The sequence below is a fragment of the Arachis duranensis genome, chromosome 4 (assembly GCF_000817695.3).
Source record: "Arachis duranensis cultivar V14167 chromosome 4, aradu.V14167.gnm2.J7QH, whole genome shotgun sequence".
Taxonomy (NCBI): domain Eukaryota; kingdom Viridiplantae; phylum Streptophyta; class Magnoliopsida; order Fabales; family Fabaceae; genus Arachis; species Arachis duranensis.
In genome coordinates, this window is record NC_029775.3 from 577,381 (window position 1) to 591,861 (window position 14,481).

A 14,481-nucleotide genomic window follows, 5' to 3' on the forward strand; every position below is an offset into this window, starting at 1 on the left:
ATGGTGTTTAAATTATTTTTTAAAATAAAAAAAATAAAATATTTAAAGTAAAAAATAAATTATATAAAATTTATTAAATATTATTTATTTATTTTTTTAATAACTTAAGTATAAAGTGATAAACACCATAGTATTTACCATCTTACAAAGCCATTGTAGGATTAGATTGTCGTACCCTTTTTCTGTTCACCAATGAACATGTATATCTCAACAACAAAAAAATTTGAGAAAAGAATTTCGTTACATATTAATACGAAAAGAGCATCTCATCGCTAAAAGATAATAAAAGTAAAATTCGGGACAAAACAATGTACTTTGAGTGTTGTTGATATCAGTGTGATACTTGTCACATATTTTATGTTAAACTAGCTAGGCAATTCAAAACTTCCGAATACAAACTTGCTATTAATTAATTCGTTTGTTTAACTATAAAAAATTGTTACATTTTATCCAAATATAATTAAATCTTATAAACAACACAGAGCTACCCATAACCCAAAAATAGAACTACTATAGCTAATAAAATAAAGACCTTCTAAAATTATTTGATTCTGCTAAAAAAGATTTTAAAACGTGAATCCCCTATTTTTAATAATATATAAATTGTTTTAGGGTCTTGTGGTTTATATAATATACTATTCATTACACCTTATGACTATTTATGCATAGATAGCTTCTAAAAAACACTCATTAATCGTCCTAAAGTGACCAGCTTTACAAGTTGTGTATAAATCATCCCAAAGTGAGAGGATTTACGTGTTTCAAGACAAAAACACAAGGGATTGATACGATTTATGTGCAACAGTTAATCCTCAGCACTCAGCCACGATTTATGTTCAAAATTGCACACCCTCAACACACAGCCACGATTTATCCTCAACTTACCTAACCCTGAGGAAGTTGCGACGATTTATACTCAGATTGGAAGCTGAAGATGTTGCAGTGATTAACCTTGCCACCAATTTCACCGTATCTGTCGGAGAGAAGGTTGGGGAGAAAGAGAGCCCGCAGTGGTGGGGAAGGGGCAATGAGTGACGGCGTGCGGCATACAGCGACGAGGTTGCGACGGCGGGTGGCACAGAGCAACCACTGTGCGGCGGAGTGTGGCACAGAGTGGCGATTTGTGCGGCAGAGTGGAAAGAATCAGTCCTGAAGCAAGGATGGCCACCAACGAGGGAGATATGTACCGCCTGAACGGTATTGCGCATGTTGCCGGATTTATTGATGAAGAGGTTAGTTATCAAAATTCGTATTTAGTTGATTTAGTTGATGCCATTGATCTGTTGATGCCAATTATATCCTAATGAATTTAATCTAATTTCAATATGAATATCTAATGAGATCTTGGTTGATTTAAAGGCCGATAGGTATAATTGACTGGTACAACATTTGTGATTATGAAATTTAGGATTTTATTATTTAGTGAATTTTCAGGTTTTTGGATGATTGTAAAGCATGTTAGACTTAGGTGAACCTGAAGACTTAAATTCAGAAATTTCGTTTATGATATATTTATGCTTGTTATATATATATATATATTGTATACTGACCTCATAAATTGTGGCCTTAATATTTTTGTTTTATCAGCCAACTCGATGTGTTAGGAGTGTCTGTAGGCAACGGAAGATGATAATACATGACCCTATAGTGTCCAACTTAGATCGTGCCAATTTACTACATGTTGATCTGCTGAATGATTATTGGTTTAAGTTTGATGAGCCGCTGATCAGTGCATTTGTGGAGCAATGGCGTACTGAGACCGATACGTTTTATACGTCGTTCGGGGAGTGCACGATAACTCTGCAGGATGTGGCAAATCAGTTTGGCCTCCCTAAAGATGGACATGCAGTTAGTGGGTGTCTCAGTGACTTCAAGTAGTTGATGGAGGGAGAAAGACTGCTTGAGTGGGTTTGGAGAGTTATTCGGTGAACTTCCACCAGATGATTGTATCGATGAGTTTACAGTTTCTTTTTCGTGGTTCCAGAACAAGTTCAAAGTCTTGCCTGCCAATGCATCGGAGACAACGGTATATATTTATGCGCGTGGTTATATTATGATGTTATTGTCCACGATGCTTTTCAGGAACTAGTCTAGTGCTAGGGTTCATTTACGATGGCTTCCGTATGTTGCGGACCTTGATGGGCTCGGCAAGTATAGCTGGGGTTCGGCTACTTTGTCCTGGTTGTACAGGTGTCTTTACAAAATTGCTAACCTGAATGTTAAGAACTTAGTTAGGCCATTGGCATTGCTGCAGTCTTGCATTTTTTGGCATTTTCCCACGTTCAGGCCCAGAGGATTTGACACCATACTTTGGACGCTTGCATCGAGGTGAGTACTTTTCATGGATGATATTTACAGTGCACTAGTTCATAAACATTTTTCCTAAATTTAATGCTTATCATTATGAATCTTCCAGGTGAGGTAGATACCTACTATCGTTAGACGAGAAGGGTCCTCGAGTCATCGCTACTCGACTAAGGCTAAACAGGTTGGGTGTAGATGATGTAAGTATAAGCTTCCATTAATCGCTTTCGATTATATGAGATAATTGTTTAGGTTTATGACATAATACTTACATGTATCTATTTATGGTTTGGTTAATTTTGACTAATTGTCATGTTGCAGTTCATTTGGATTCAGTACAATGCTCTTGAGGCTATCCAAGTGGTCTATCCTGATATCCTCAAGCCTGATCACACACTATTATGAAAGTCGACTACTGCGTTGATCTACTTTGCATCAATTGAGCAGTATCATGTTGACAAGATTTTATCTCAGATTGGGGGATTCAGCATATCCCCGAATCAGTCATCAACATTGACTTTCTGTTGTCGAAGGATGGTCAAGAACCGACCCGATGGTTCCCCGAAGCATTCGCCAAATGGCATCAATATTAGGACCAAAGACATCAAAGCGTGCTTGAGTTTCAGTTGGTTCCAGACCCTCGACCTTTGGCTAAGTATCTTGATTGGTGATTTGGATTAGCTCGTAGGTTCTTTTCACATGATCGGTTACTTATAGATCCTCGCCAAGGAGGGATTCCCGCAGATGCTCCTGTTGGGGATCATATTGTTGCACTAGCAAGACAACAGGAACCAAACGTGCCAGACAACAGGTGTAGGGTAACTTGTGAGCACGTTGGCACCCGATACAGCTAGCCTATGGTAACAGGATTCCAGAATGTGTTGGTGTTGGATGAGGAACAGGACATTGATAATGATGATGATGGAGGCAATGGGGGTGGGGGTATGGGTGGAGGTTGGTCGGATTGGGGTTGGGGTGGTGGTAGCTCCGGTTAGGGAGGAGGTGTGAGTGGCTCTAGTTAGGGAGTGGGTGGGGGTAACACTAGGCGGGGAGGAGCTGGTGGTTCTGTAGGTCCTAGAGGAGAAGGAGCTTGGGGTCTGCATTTGGTAGTGGTGTCGAGGGTGGGGGGTGGAAGTTCCTAAGTTAAGGCATCAACCCTATTTTCGGACTACGGTAGCCTGAGGCAGATGGGGCAGGGCTTTGGTGCGGCTAGTGATTTTTTTGCCGAGATTGCCCAATTTGTCAGCCCATGTGGTGATTATAGGCCATAATTTGAGGGAGGTGTAGTAGATCTTAACGTGGATCTGAATGAAGCACCGACTGATTATCAGGGAGGTCAATTTATGTTGGGTGGTACTTCTGCATCTATCTTTGGTGGACATACACAGCTTCTATCTGCCGATCAGCTGGAGTAGGTTTCAACACCTTTGGTGGACATACACAAATTTAGAGTTACTTTTAGTGGCCATATAAATTGCCGGTAAAATGGGTTTTAGCGGAAATAGTAATGACAACTAAAGGTGAATAATATTACCAAATTAGAATTACTTTTAGTGGCCATAAAAATTGTCAAAAAAATGGATAACTTTTAGCGGCTATTAAAAATACCAGCAATGTATAATTGCTATTAAAATTTTTTTATTGACAAAGCATAAGATAGTTAATGTCTAATAATTGTCAGTAAATGTATCAACGACTATTTTTATTGTCGCTAAAAGAAAAATAAATGATTGTTAAAAGTGATTTTTCTAATAGTACTAAGCAATAGCTCTATCATCTTAAACCATCGTGTTAATTCTATGTTCAAGGTTTAGTATTTGCTCTTCTATCCTAATTCCAGTTTCTCATTAATTAGATTCTAATCCATTCCAGTAACCAAAATCAGTAACAGGAAATAAATACAAATTTATTGCAGAACACATGAAAAAAAGAAAACAAGCATAAATATAATCATAGAAATTAAGCACAAAAAATGTGGTAATCAATGTGATGCATGTCTGTTCTAAACAGGTCATAAATTTATGTATTGGTTGACTATTCGTAACCCAACATTATTCGAGGCTTAGACTAAAAATGGTTTTTCAAACTGTGTACATTCTGCATACGTGTCTAATGGACAAAGCCACATACATTTTGACAACTGATAATCGTTGCAGAGCTTGACGTCATAGTATGCTAACAATTGAAGAAACAGTGTACACTCTTATGGGTATCCCACCATTAATTTCAGCTAAACAGTAAGTAAGAGAGACGCAACCACTATCCTCGCCAGGCATCACTCTAAAGGGTATTCATTCTAAAATCTTAAAATCTTTAACCATCTCTTCTAATATTAAACTTATACTATATTGTTTCATTCTCAGCATCGGATTCTTTTGCCTTCAATCTTTTATTAAATTCCAATTTTTATCCTTTTCTTATGTTATGATATATTCTCATTCTAAATCTTTTTTAAGACGATTTGTCTTTAATTCTTTAGTAAATTATCATTATGTTATTTAATCTTTTCTTTTAAATATTTTAAGTTTTTTTATAATTATTTTTTTGTCTTTATTATATTTAGAATAGGACAATCTTATTCTTATTATTTAATTTTTACGATTTTAACCTTACAAAACTACCTTACCAAAGCCTATCATCCTAATAGAATTAACAATTTTGTGTCCAAATTAAAAATAGTATTATTATCTCTGAGTTGAGTTTGATAGCGAAGGTTAGAATAGTATTAGAATATGATATATTAATTAGGATGATATTTCATGACTTTTTATTATAAAATATTATATTTTTATCACTTTAATTTTTTTTTTTTGGACAACTATAAATAAGTTGTACGTTATATTGTATTTGTCAAAAATATAATTATCCATATCTATTAATTTAAATTTTTAAATAAAATAATTTTATAACGGAATGTGGGAATTTTTATGACCAAAAAAATCTAAAATTTCATCATTACTCTTGTTCATACAAGCGTGTCCACAAGTCTCCTCTCTTAGTTTCCAATATTATCCATGTATTAGAAAAAATGTGTTACACGTGAACAAAGAAAGCTGCAAACTAAACCATAAAACATGATATTTTATATATATTAATTATTTCTTGTCAAACTTTTAATTCCTACAAATTCAAGCTCTGTTCCAGCCATATTCGATCCGATGCATGAAAGTGACCACGTAACAGTTTTTTAAAGATTTAGAACGAAGATACATAAAGAAGGCGAATAATAAATTACTATTTGTACTCATGAAAGATAGCAGATGTTGATAAATGTACCTATATAAAAATAAAACGACAATTTTAACTACAGAATATGACTTTCATGCGTCAAGAATATTCTAACAGACCAATTACATAATTAACATTTAGATATTCTTGGCACACAAAAACATCTTTCGTGGTTATAATTATTATTTTATTCTTATATGAATATATTATTTGTCAGCGTTTGTATCTTTTATGAGTATAAATAATAATTTATTCCAAGTGCAATCACGTTTACACAAGTATTATTTACGAATGATGATATATTCTGAATGTCACACATGATGGCAACATTCTTAAAGTGCCTCATATATCTTTTTCACTTTAATGGTTGTTACAAAATACTATTATCATATAAATGCACTATATGGCTCTTATCTTTCGGAATTGAAGTATATACCTGATTCCTTTCTTGTTGGTTTCATCAATTCATTCTGTTAAAAATGAATTAGGTTTCAAGAAAAGCGTAATTCTAATAACTAAGCTAGTAGGGGAATCCTAACAAAATGTCACTGATCATGTCTATTGTCAATAGTAGTTTCTTTGATGAAAACATTAATGTTACGTTTTGAAGAATCAAGCATGTTTCATTCAGCTTATTCTAAACTCAAGAATTATATAATAAAAGTCATATTAATTATTTGTTTATTAACTTAGGCTACAATTTATTGCTTTCTAATTTTGGGAATTTATGTGAAGCTTTATTTTCGTTCAAGACTTAATTACTAATAAAGACTTAGATAATTTTGTTCAAGATCCATTTTTTGGAAGCAAAACTTACTTTTTTTATGGATATTAGCCAAAAAAGTTCATCAAAGAGGAAAGGATATAAGTGTTTTACAATCAAAACACTGCATATAAACATGCCAAAATATATTTATTTGAAAATACATCCGTACATATAAAGTTTAATTTTAAAACATTGACAGTACACAGTTGTATAATTACATTCGTTCTTTTGGATGACCATTTACGCAGTTAATATAAAAAATAGTTATTTTTGTTAATATGTCATTACGTAATTGGATGCACGTGTAAAACTACTTTACACTGACCGTACATAAAAATTAATTACTAATCAATAAATCTTCAAGATATTTGCCTCACACTTTATAGAAATCCAAGCAAAACAAATACATCTAAAACCCTAATCTTTACATAATATCAGGGTTAAGAAATGAAATACAAATTAGAGTAAGAACGTACTCAATACAAATCTTTATCTGCATGCTTGCACGGGTCGATCATGCCAACTGCTTCATATTTTTGAAATCAACTCTGCTCGAGAGATAATGAAAAATCTTGACAATATGAACAATAGACTCGTTATTTAGCCTAATAGGAATAAAAATAAAAATCACTCCATAAATTACCTTAATTCCAAAAACCCTCAGTCATTTATTTTAGAAATAACCATCCAAACCCTAAATTACAAATAGTTTTCACCCGGCAGCCACCCGTGTAGCCCCAACCCCTGTTACCGTCGTGAGATCATCATCAAACAACCATCTACGTAGTTATTAAAATAATCATCCGTCTACCTAGTGAAATGGCCATCTAGCATTTGTTAATTGTATATACTTAAACTGAATCGAACAAAATAACCATCCAATTAAGAATTAAAATAACCATCTACATACCTAGTGAATTGAACATCCAGCACATTTGCAGGGTAGAGAGAGTCGATGGCGACTAGATTGTGAAAGAGAGCAGAATTAAATTAGAGGTGTTAAAGAAGAGAGAAAATAGAGCTAAAGATTCTGTATCTTCATTGATTATGGATAGTAGATATATAATACATGGATAACATGCGTCTCAAACGGCGCGACGGGAGGCGACGACCTACGAGATGGGGCTTGCACGGCCTGCGGTGGGGCCTGCACGGCCAGCGGCGGGTGGTCAATGGTAACGAGGATGCACGGGATTGTTGCGGCGCAATCTTCCGTTACTACAGCGTGCAAGCGGAACGCAGAGAAACTGGACAACATCGATTTTAATATTCTTTTTAACACTATTATTCACATTGTCCACTAAACTTGTTGTCTCCTTATACTTTTCCTTTTGCAATTTGAATTTTTACATTGTCGAATCCACCTAGTCTCCTAAACCATAGCTTTATATATGGGAATCATAAAATTTTTTATGAGTTATTTAGACTCGAATTCTTCTTTTAATTTTATTTTTAATATTTTCGATTTTTTCAATTTTGTTCCAAATATTTTTTATTTATGTCAAAATTATACATTGACGTTTTAAATTTTGTCTCTGATGGTTTAAATGCAATTAACGTCAGGAAATAATTTTGACACAAATTAAAAACATTAAAAATAAAATTAAATATTTAAAATATTTTAAAAAAATTACAAATATTAAAACGCTCTTCTTGTACAAAAATACCTTGTCATATTTTCTGGCCAACAGTAGGTTAATTTTCCTTTTTATTTTATTTCTTTATTTATTATTGTGGTGTGATATAGCTAGGCATAGCATTATAAAGTGCTGTATGGCCTCTTTCCAAAAATGTATAAATAGATCCTGATATGCCATTGAACTAAATATATGTAGCCATCATCATTCATTTCCAATATGTCGAATTATCAAATTGCAAGTAGCAATGTGCTGCAAAGCCCTCTTGAACTAGATGATGATCAAATCCTTGAGAATGTATACAAAACCCATTTCCATTGTGTTGAAAAATGTGACGTTCAATGTCTTCACAGTGTTGCTTCAAATGTTATACACCACTCTATTGCAATTACTGATTGCCTCATCAACAAGGTAATTTACTTCACTTTATTTCCTTCTTTATCATATCATGTATAAATCAAGGTGAAAATTCAAGTACACTCCACTTCACGTGAAATTGATGTCTTGGTGGTTAAGAGCAGTTAGATGATTTGACTGATTTGACTAAATTTTTATCTAACAACTTGCAGTCATCAACTTCACGTAAAGTCAACTGCACCTGAGTTTCCACCATAAATCAAACATATATATTAACAACTTGTTTTACTTTTCTTTTTATTTTTTTCTAGTTTAGATTGAGTTCATGTCAAGGTATCTAATTCTTGTCTAAATGTCATGAATATTTAATAAAAGGTGGAAATTCACGTGCACTCGTCTTCTTCATGTGAAGTTGATAACTAAGAGCCGTTAGATGATTTGACAGGTTTAATTAAATTGTTATTTAATGACTCTTAATTATCAACTTCATATAAAGATAACTGTATGTGAGTTTTCATTTTAATGAAATATAAATTTCTGACAAATTAGTAAAGCATTTTTTATTTTACGTGATAATATCAATTATTGTTTATTAATTAATCTTAAATCATTTTCTTTATATATTAAAAATTTGTAAGTTGTTATAACATTTTAAATTTCTTTGGTTTATCATCAAGATCGAATGATTGATGAAATATTTAACATTTTAAATTTCTTGAATTTTATATAAATAATTATTGACAAAAAATTGATGGGTACATACAGTAGTATAAAGTGTAAACTAGGTGAATCAAATTAATTTAGAACTATTTTTTGTTCTTTATATGTGAAAAAAAATATTTGCTATGCAACGTGTATACTAAAATCAGTCACCAAAGTTAGTCACATTATTAAATATATATTAGAATATAAATACACATTGAAAATAAATTAAACTACACATGTATTTATACACAAATATATTGATAACTAATTTTAGTGGTTGATTTTGGCATACGAATAGTATTTTTGAAAAAATATATAATCTATCTAAAGTTAAAGTAAAAGTTTTGTCTCGCTGCAAAAAATAAAAAATATTTTACATGGCTGAAATATTAATAATAATAGTAGTAAATAGTAAATTAATGTTCCGAACATGAGAACGTTAAGTTTAAAGATAGATAGATAGATTGGATTAAAAAGATAGATAGATACATTTTTCTATATGTATATATATAAAGAAAATTAAGATAGTTTAATTTTGATCAATTAAACTTATTCCTTTAAGTTATATTCCAACGTATTCTTTAACAACTAAATTATAATTCCTTTTTATATTTATTGCGTTAACAAAAATGTGGCTTATTGGACATAGTGTGTCCGGCAAAGTGTTAGTTTAAAGAATAAATTAGACACTACACTAACTAGTCCCCTAACTCTAAAACAATTTAATATAAAAAAAAACTATTTTACTTTTAATTATTTATTCTGTATATTAATAATCCAAACCAATTCCCAGCTACCATTTTAACTTATAAAATCAACAAAATTTACAATATTTTTATTTTGATAACAGGGTAGCCAGCAGAGTGATCAATTCCATGAAGGATCGAGCTTCGGTTGTGTTCAACAACTCACGGCTAAACTAAAACGGATTGCTTGCCAGGTGATTTTTTTTATTTTCCCAACAGTTAGGAGTGAGACTCGAATCCAAAATTTTTAGATAAGAACAGAAAAATTATATCATTTAAATTATAGGTGGTTGTTAAACATTTTATGTGGATATATATAAGTAACTAAAAGTTATATGTAATTCATTACAAATCAGTTGTTTTATTATTAAACAAAAAATTATTGCTTGGAATGAATTTCTCAAGATCATAAATATATTTATAACAAAACAATATAAATTATTTACAATGTATTAACTGAAAGAATTATAACACGATTATTCTTAATAAATTATACACTCACTTTTTTTAGTTGGATACAAGTAATAATTAACTAACAAAACATAGAAAGCTGGAATAATAGTCATGTTTGTACTATCCAAAAGTTACCATAAATTATAATTATCAAAATTATCAAAATCAGACTGATAGTTAATTCCATCAGTATATTAGATCACTGAATTATTAATTTAAATTAGATTATTGATTGAATCGGTAACTAGATAATAATTAAACAATTATATAAAATTGTATTTTATTCTTTTTATAATAAATATTTTTTAAACTTTATTTTATATTAAATTAATTATTATTTTTAATTTCGATCATTCATTAAGTAGTTTATACCTATTACATACTTCGAGTATTTATTAAGACAATATCATATAATTATAGAAACAAAAAATATATTAAGATTTAATAAATAATGTTTCTGTCTTCTTTTAATTTATAAAAATTTAAAAAATTAATATTTATTTTATCAGTTATGTATAATTAAAAAATACAAATAATTTGAGAAAAAATAATTTGAAATCAAAATTAAATTAATATAAAATAATTTAATTGAAGATGGTATATGATATATATTAATTAATATTTAAATCACAAATCGAATTGACAGTAGACTAGACCATTAGTTTAACAGTTCTTTAGACGAACCGACGGATTAATTCAATCTGATTTTAACAATACTACCATAAATAAAATTCTTGTAATTCGATTCGAAAGAGACTAATGTAAATAAGAAAATACTCAAATAATTAATATTCTAATATTAACAAGTGTATCAATCAAGATAAACCTCATTAATATTCAAATACCCTAATATTATTCTCTAATATTTCCTCTCAAACCCAATTTACATTACAAAAACATGCAAAAATTCGGAATGAGTAAGTTGCTTTGAGAATATAATACAAATTACTATCTATTTTTCTCTCTTGACTATTTATTTGAATTGAAGAATAAAATACCTTTGCTTTTTACCATTCGAAAATTTCTAATAAAATCTTAACTATTGAAATAATTAGTTTAAGCGACCTCTAATACATTAACAGGTCACCCTTTATAAAGACTGCATAAACTAATTATTTAAATAGTCAGATATTAATTAAAAAAAATTTAATTATAGAAAAATATTTTGTTTTTGGAACAAATATTGCAGATGTTATGCACAGGACGTGGCGATAAGTATGCGCATCACACAACAATGTTGATACTGGAACAGTTGAAGGCATATTCTTGGGATGCAAAAGCACTCATAGTTCAAGCAGCATTTGCCTTGGAGTTTGGAAAACTATCCCATATTCCACAAAGTCAAAGTCAAAGTCAAAGTCAAGGTGAAGTAGTTGACCAACTCCTGGAAGTTGAAAAGTCATTGGCGGAGTTGAACGGGCTTCCAAGCCTCCGGCAGAAGTCAGAAGAGCTTGTTATTTTGAATGGTTTGGTGAAGAAGGTAATGCAAATGATTGGATGCATCAGAGAGTGGAAGGAGCTGATAAGTAAAGAATATGAGATAAAAGAAGTTCCAATCTTGTCTCAAACTTTGCATCAGATCCCTGTCATTGTTTATTGGACCATCTTCACCTTTGTCACTTGTACTGCTCAAATTAATTACTTCACTACCACTCATCATACCAAGTAAGCTTTATTATTTACGCTAATGTTTGTATTTATTAATTTTAAGATAAAAATTCACTTACAGTTATTTTTATGTGAAGTTGATATTTAAGAATATAAAAATTATGGTCTAATAATTTTAAGTTATTAACTTCACATAAAAATAAGAATAATTTATTGTTTTAAATAAATTGGTAATCAATTTTACCAAAATACACATTTTACAAAGTGGATACCGAAATGCATTTTTTCTATAAACTATGTAAACTGCAATAAAGATATCGCAGTTTACGAAATGTACGTAATCAGGGGCGTCGTGGATTACGTTAAAAAAACATCACATAAACCGCTATAGAGGTGTCACGATTTATGTGTGTGTGTTGCAGATGGAATAGAGGGCAAAAACGCTATCCGGTATACGCTAAACACCTTACTCATGATATAACAAGTGAACACCTATTTGTAGCAGTTCATGCACGTTTGCAACGCACACATAAATCGCGACGACACCCCTATAGCGATTTATGTGATATTTTTTTAACAACGTAATCTGCGACACCTGTAGAGACATTTCGTAAAAAGCAATACTCCGATCGCAGTTTACATATTTTATAAAAAAAAAAGCATTTTGATATCCACTTGACAAAATGTGTATTATGATAAAATTAATTACCAATTTATTTAAAACAGTAAATTACCCTAAAAATAATTGTGTAAATCTTCACTAATTAATAAATACTAAATAATACAAATTTGAGCTATTTTAGATAATTTTTTTTCTTCCAAATATTATTATATTACTTATTACTTAACCATTTCATTATTCCTTTTTCTCTAGTCATCCATTTTTTTAAAACACAATGGTAGCGGTACTGAAAATGATATTCAAACTGTAATTTTATTCATTTATTTTTATCTATTTCATCTTTTAAGTTCTCAATTTTAAGTTAATATTTTTAATAAATACTAATTTTAATATGTATAATTAATATTATCCAAAATATATTGAATACGTTTTATCTTTTTAGAATATTAAATAATGCATTTGAATATAAATTTTTCGTTTTAAAAACTAGAAGAATATATTTATTCTTCCATGTATACATTTTCTTAATTAAGTTTTAAGTAAGAAAAATTCTTTTTAACAAATGAGTTATAGTAGTCTTTTTATACTCATCTAAGAAAAAAAAATTCTTTTTAATTTTTAGTACGGTAAGATATTTATACTTAGCTTGATAGAATTCTTTGAAAAAAGCTTCACTTTATTTTTTTATTTAGTAAATAAAAAAAATTATGTATATTTATATTTATTATAATTGATTTAAATTTTAAAAATTATTTTATCAAATATAATTATTATTATTGCTTGTACTTTTTAAAAATTATTTTAATTTTGTTTATTAAATATAAGTGTTACAACTAGAAATTTATCTTTTAAAAACCAATTTTAATAAGTTATTTTCTAAAAGTTAAAAAGTTAAAGCAAGTCATGAATGCATTTAATTTTTAAAACAATTAATATATTATTACTCTATATTGTAAAACACGTATCCAAAATATTTAACCTTTAGGTTTCCTTCTTTACAAAAGCAACCCTCTAATTTTTATATTTTTCCATATAAAGAGTACAATTTAATTACTAAAATTGTTTCCATAATCCAGCAGGGATAACAGATATGAATTGCCCAAGCATTTTGATCATAGGCTTGATGGTATTCTTAAAAGTTTTCAGGAAAACCTAGAAGACTGCAAGAAACAAATAGGTTAGTTATGACTTATGATTGTTAATACACACACTTTTTTACGGAAATATTTGATAATAAAAAGAATTAACCAAAAATAATATGAATTTACGTTATTTAGTATTTATTAATTATTGTTAAAATTAATAAATATTAAATATGATAAATTAAAAAAAATTGTCTTTCAAACATTATCGTCTATTATATTAGACTAAAGTGAAATTCAGGTGCAGTCGACTTCACGTGAAGTTGATAGTTGAGAGTCGTTAGATAAAAATTTAGTTAAATCAGTTAAATCATCTAATAACTCTCAACTATCAATTTTACGTAAAATCGATTGTACCTAAATTTTCACCTTAGTCCAAAGTAACTAGCAATTGATGTCAATTTCTAATAAAACATTTTGTGTGAACCCTAATACAGAAGCAATAGAAGATTACACGAAGCGTAAGAATATCATTTACGGTGGCAATAAAGATATTGTGAGGGTTTTGAGAGCTCTTATCATCTCCACTCATCAGTACTCGGACTCAAGGCAAATAGTTTATTGTGGCCTCAATGGACAACCGGTAACAAAATAAAATTTATCAATGACTCTGTATTTATTAGGCTTAATTACTCTTTAATTTCATCAAATTTTTAATTAAGTTGTTATAATTTAAAATTCGTAATTTGGTATTTGTATTAGATAAAAAAATAGATTCTTTTTAACTAATATTTTGGTTAAAAAATATTTTTTTGTTTGGAATATTTATTTATGTGTTGAAGTAGGATGAATTACGAAATATTTTAAGTGTAAATATTTTAGTATTATTTTGTTTTATTTTTTAAAAATAACAACTAATAAGAATTTAATTAAAAGTTTTTATTTAATATAAAAATTTAATTAAAAATTAAAA

At 29.8% G+C, this 14,481-nt stretch overlaps 1 protein-coding gene across 2 annotated transcripts in view; it reads left to right on the forward strand.

Moving 5' to 3' along the window:
- The first annotated feature begins 8,143 nt into the window (after window positions 1-8,143).
- The window catches only part of LOC107482476 (protein SIEVE ELEMENT OCCLUSION B-like), a 9,871-nt gene continuing 3,533 nt past the window's right edge, over window positions 8,144-14,481 (forward strand). The window contains exons 1-5 of one of the 2 annotated variants that reach the window (XM_016102982.3): window positions 8,144-8,346; window positions 9,848-9,937; window positions 11,386-11,861; window positions 13,503-13,603; window positions 14,006-14,151. In XM_016102982.3, coding sequence (XP_015958468.1) covers window positions 8,155-8,346; window positions 9,848-9,937; window positions 11,386-11,861; window positions 13,503-13,603; window positions 14,006-14,151 — 1,005 coding nt within the window. In that variant the 5' untranslated portion in view covers window positions 8,144-8,154. The remainder of the gene's footprint in view (window positions 8,347-9,847; window positions 9,938-11,385; window positions 11,862-13,502; window positions 13,604-14,005; window positions 14,152-14,481) is intronic. The other variant, XM_016102983.3, reaches the window with a different exon arrangement.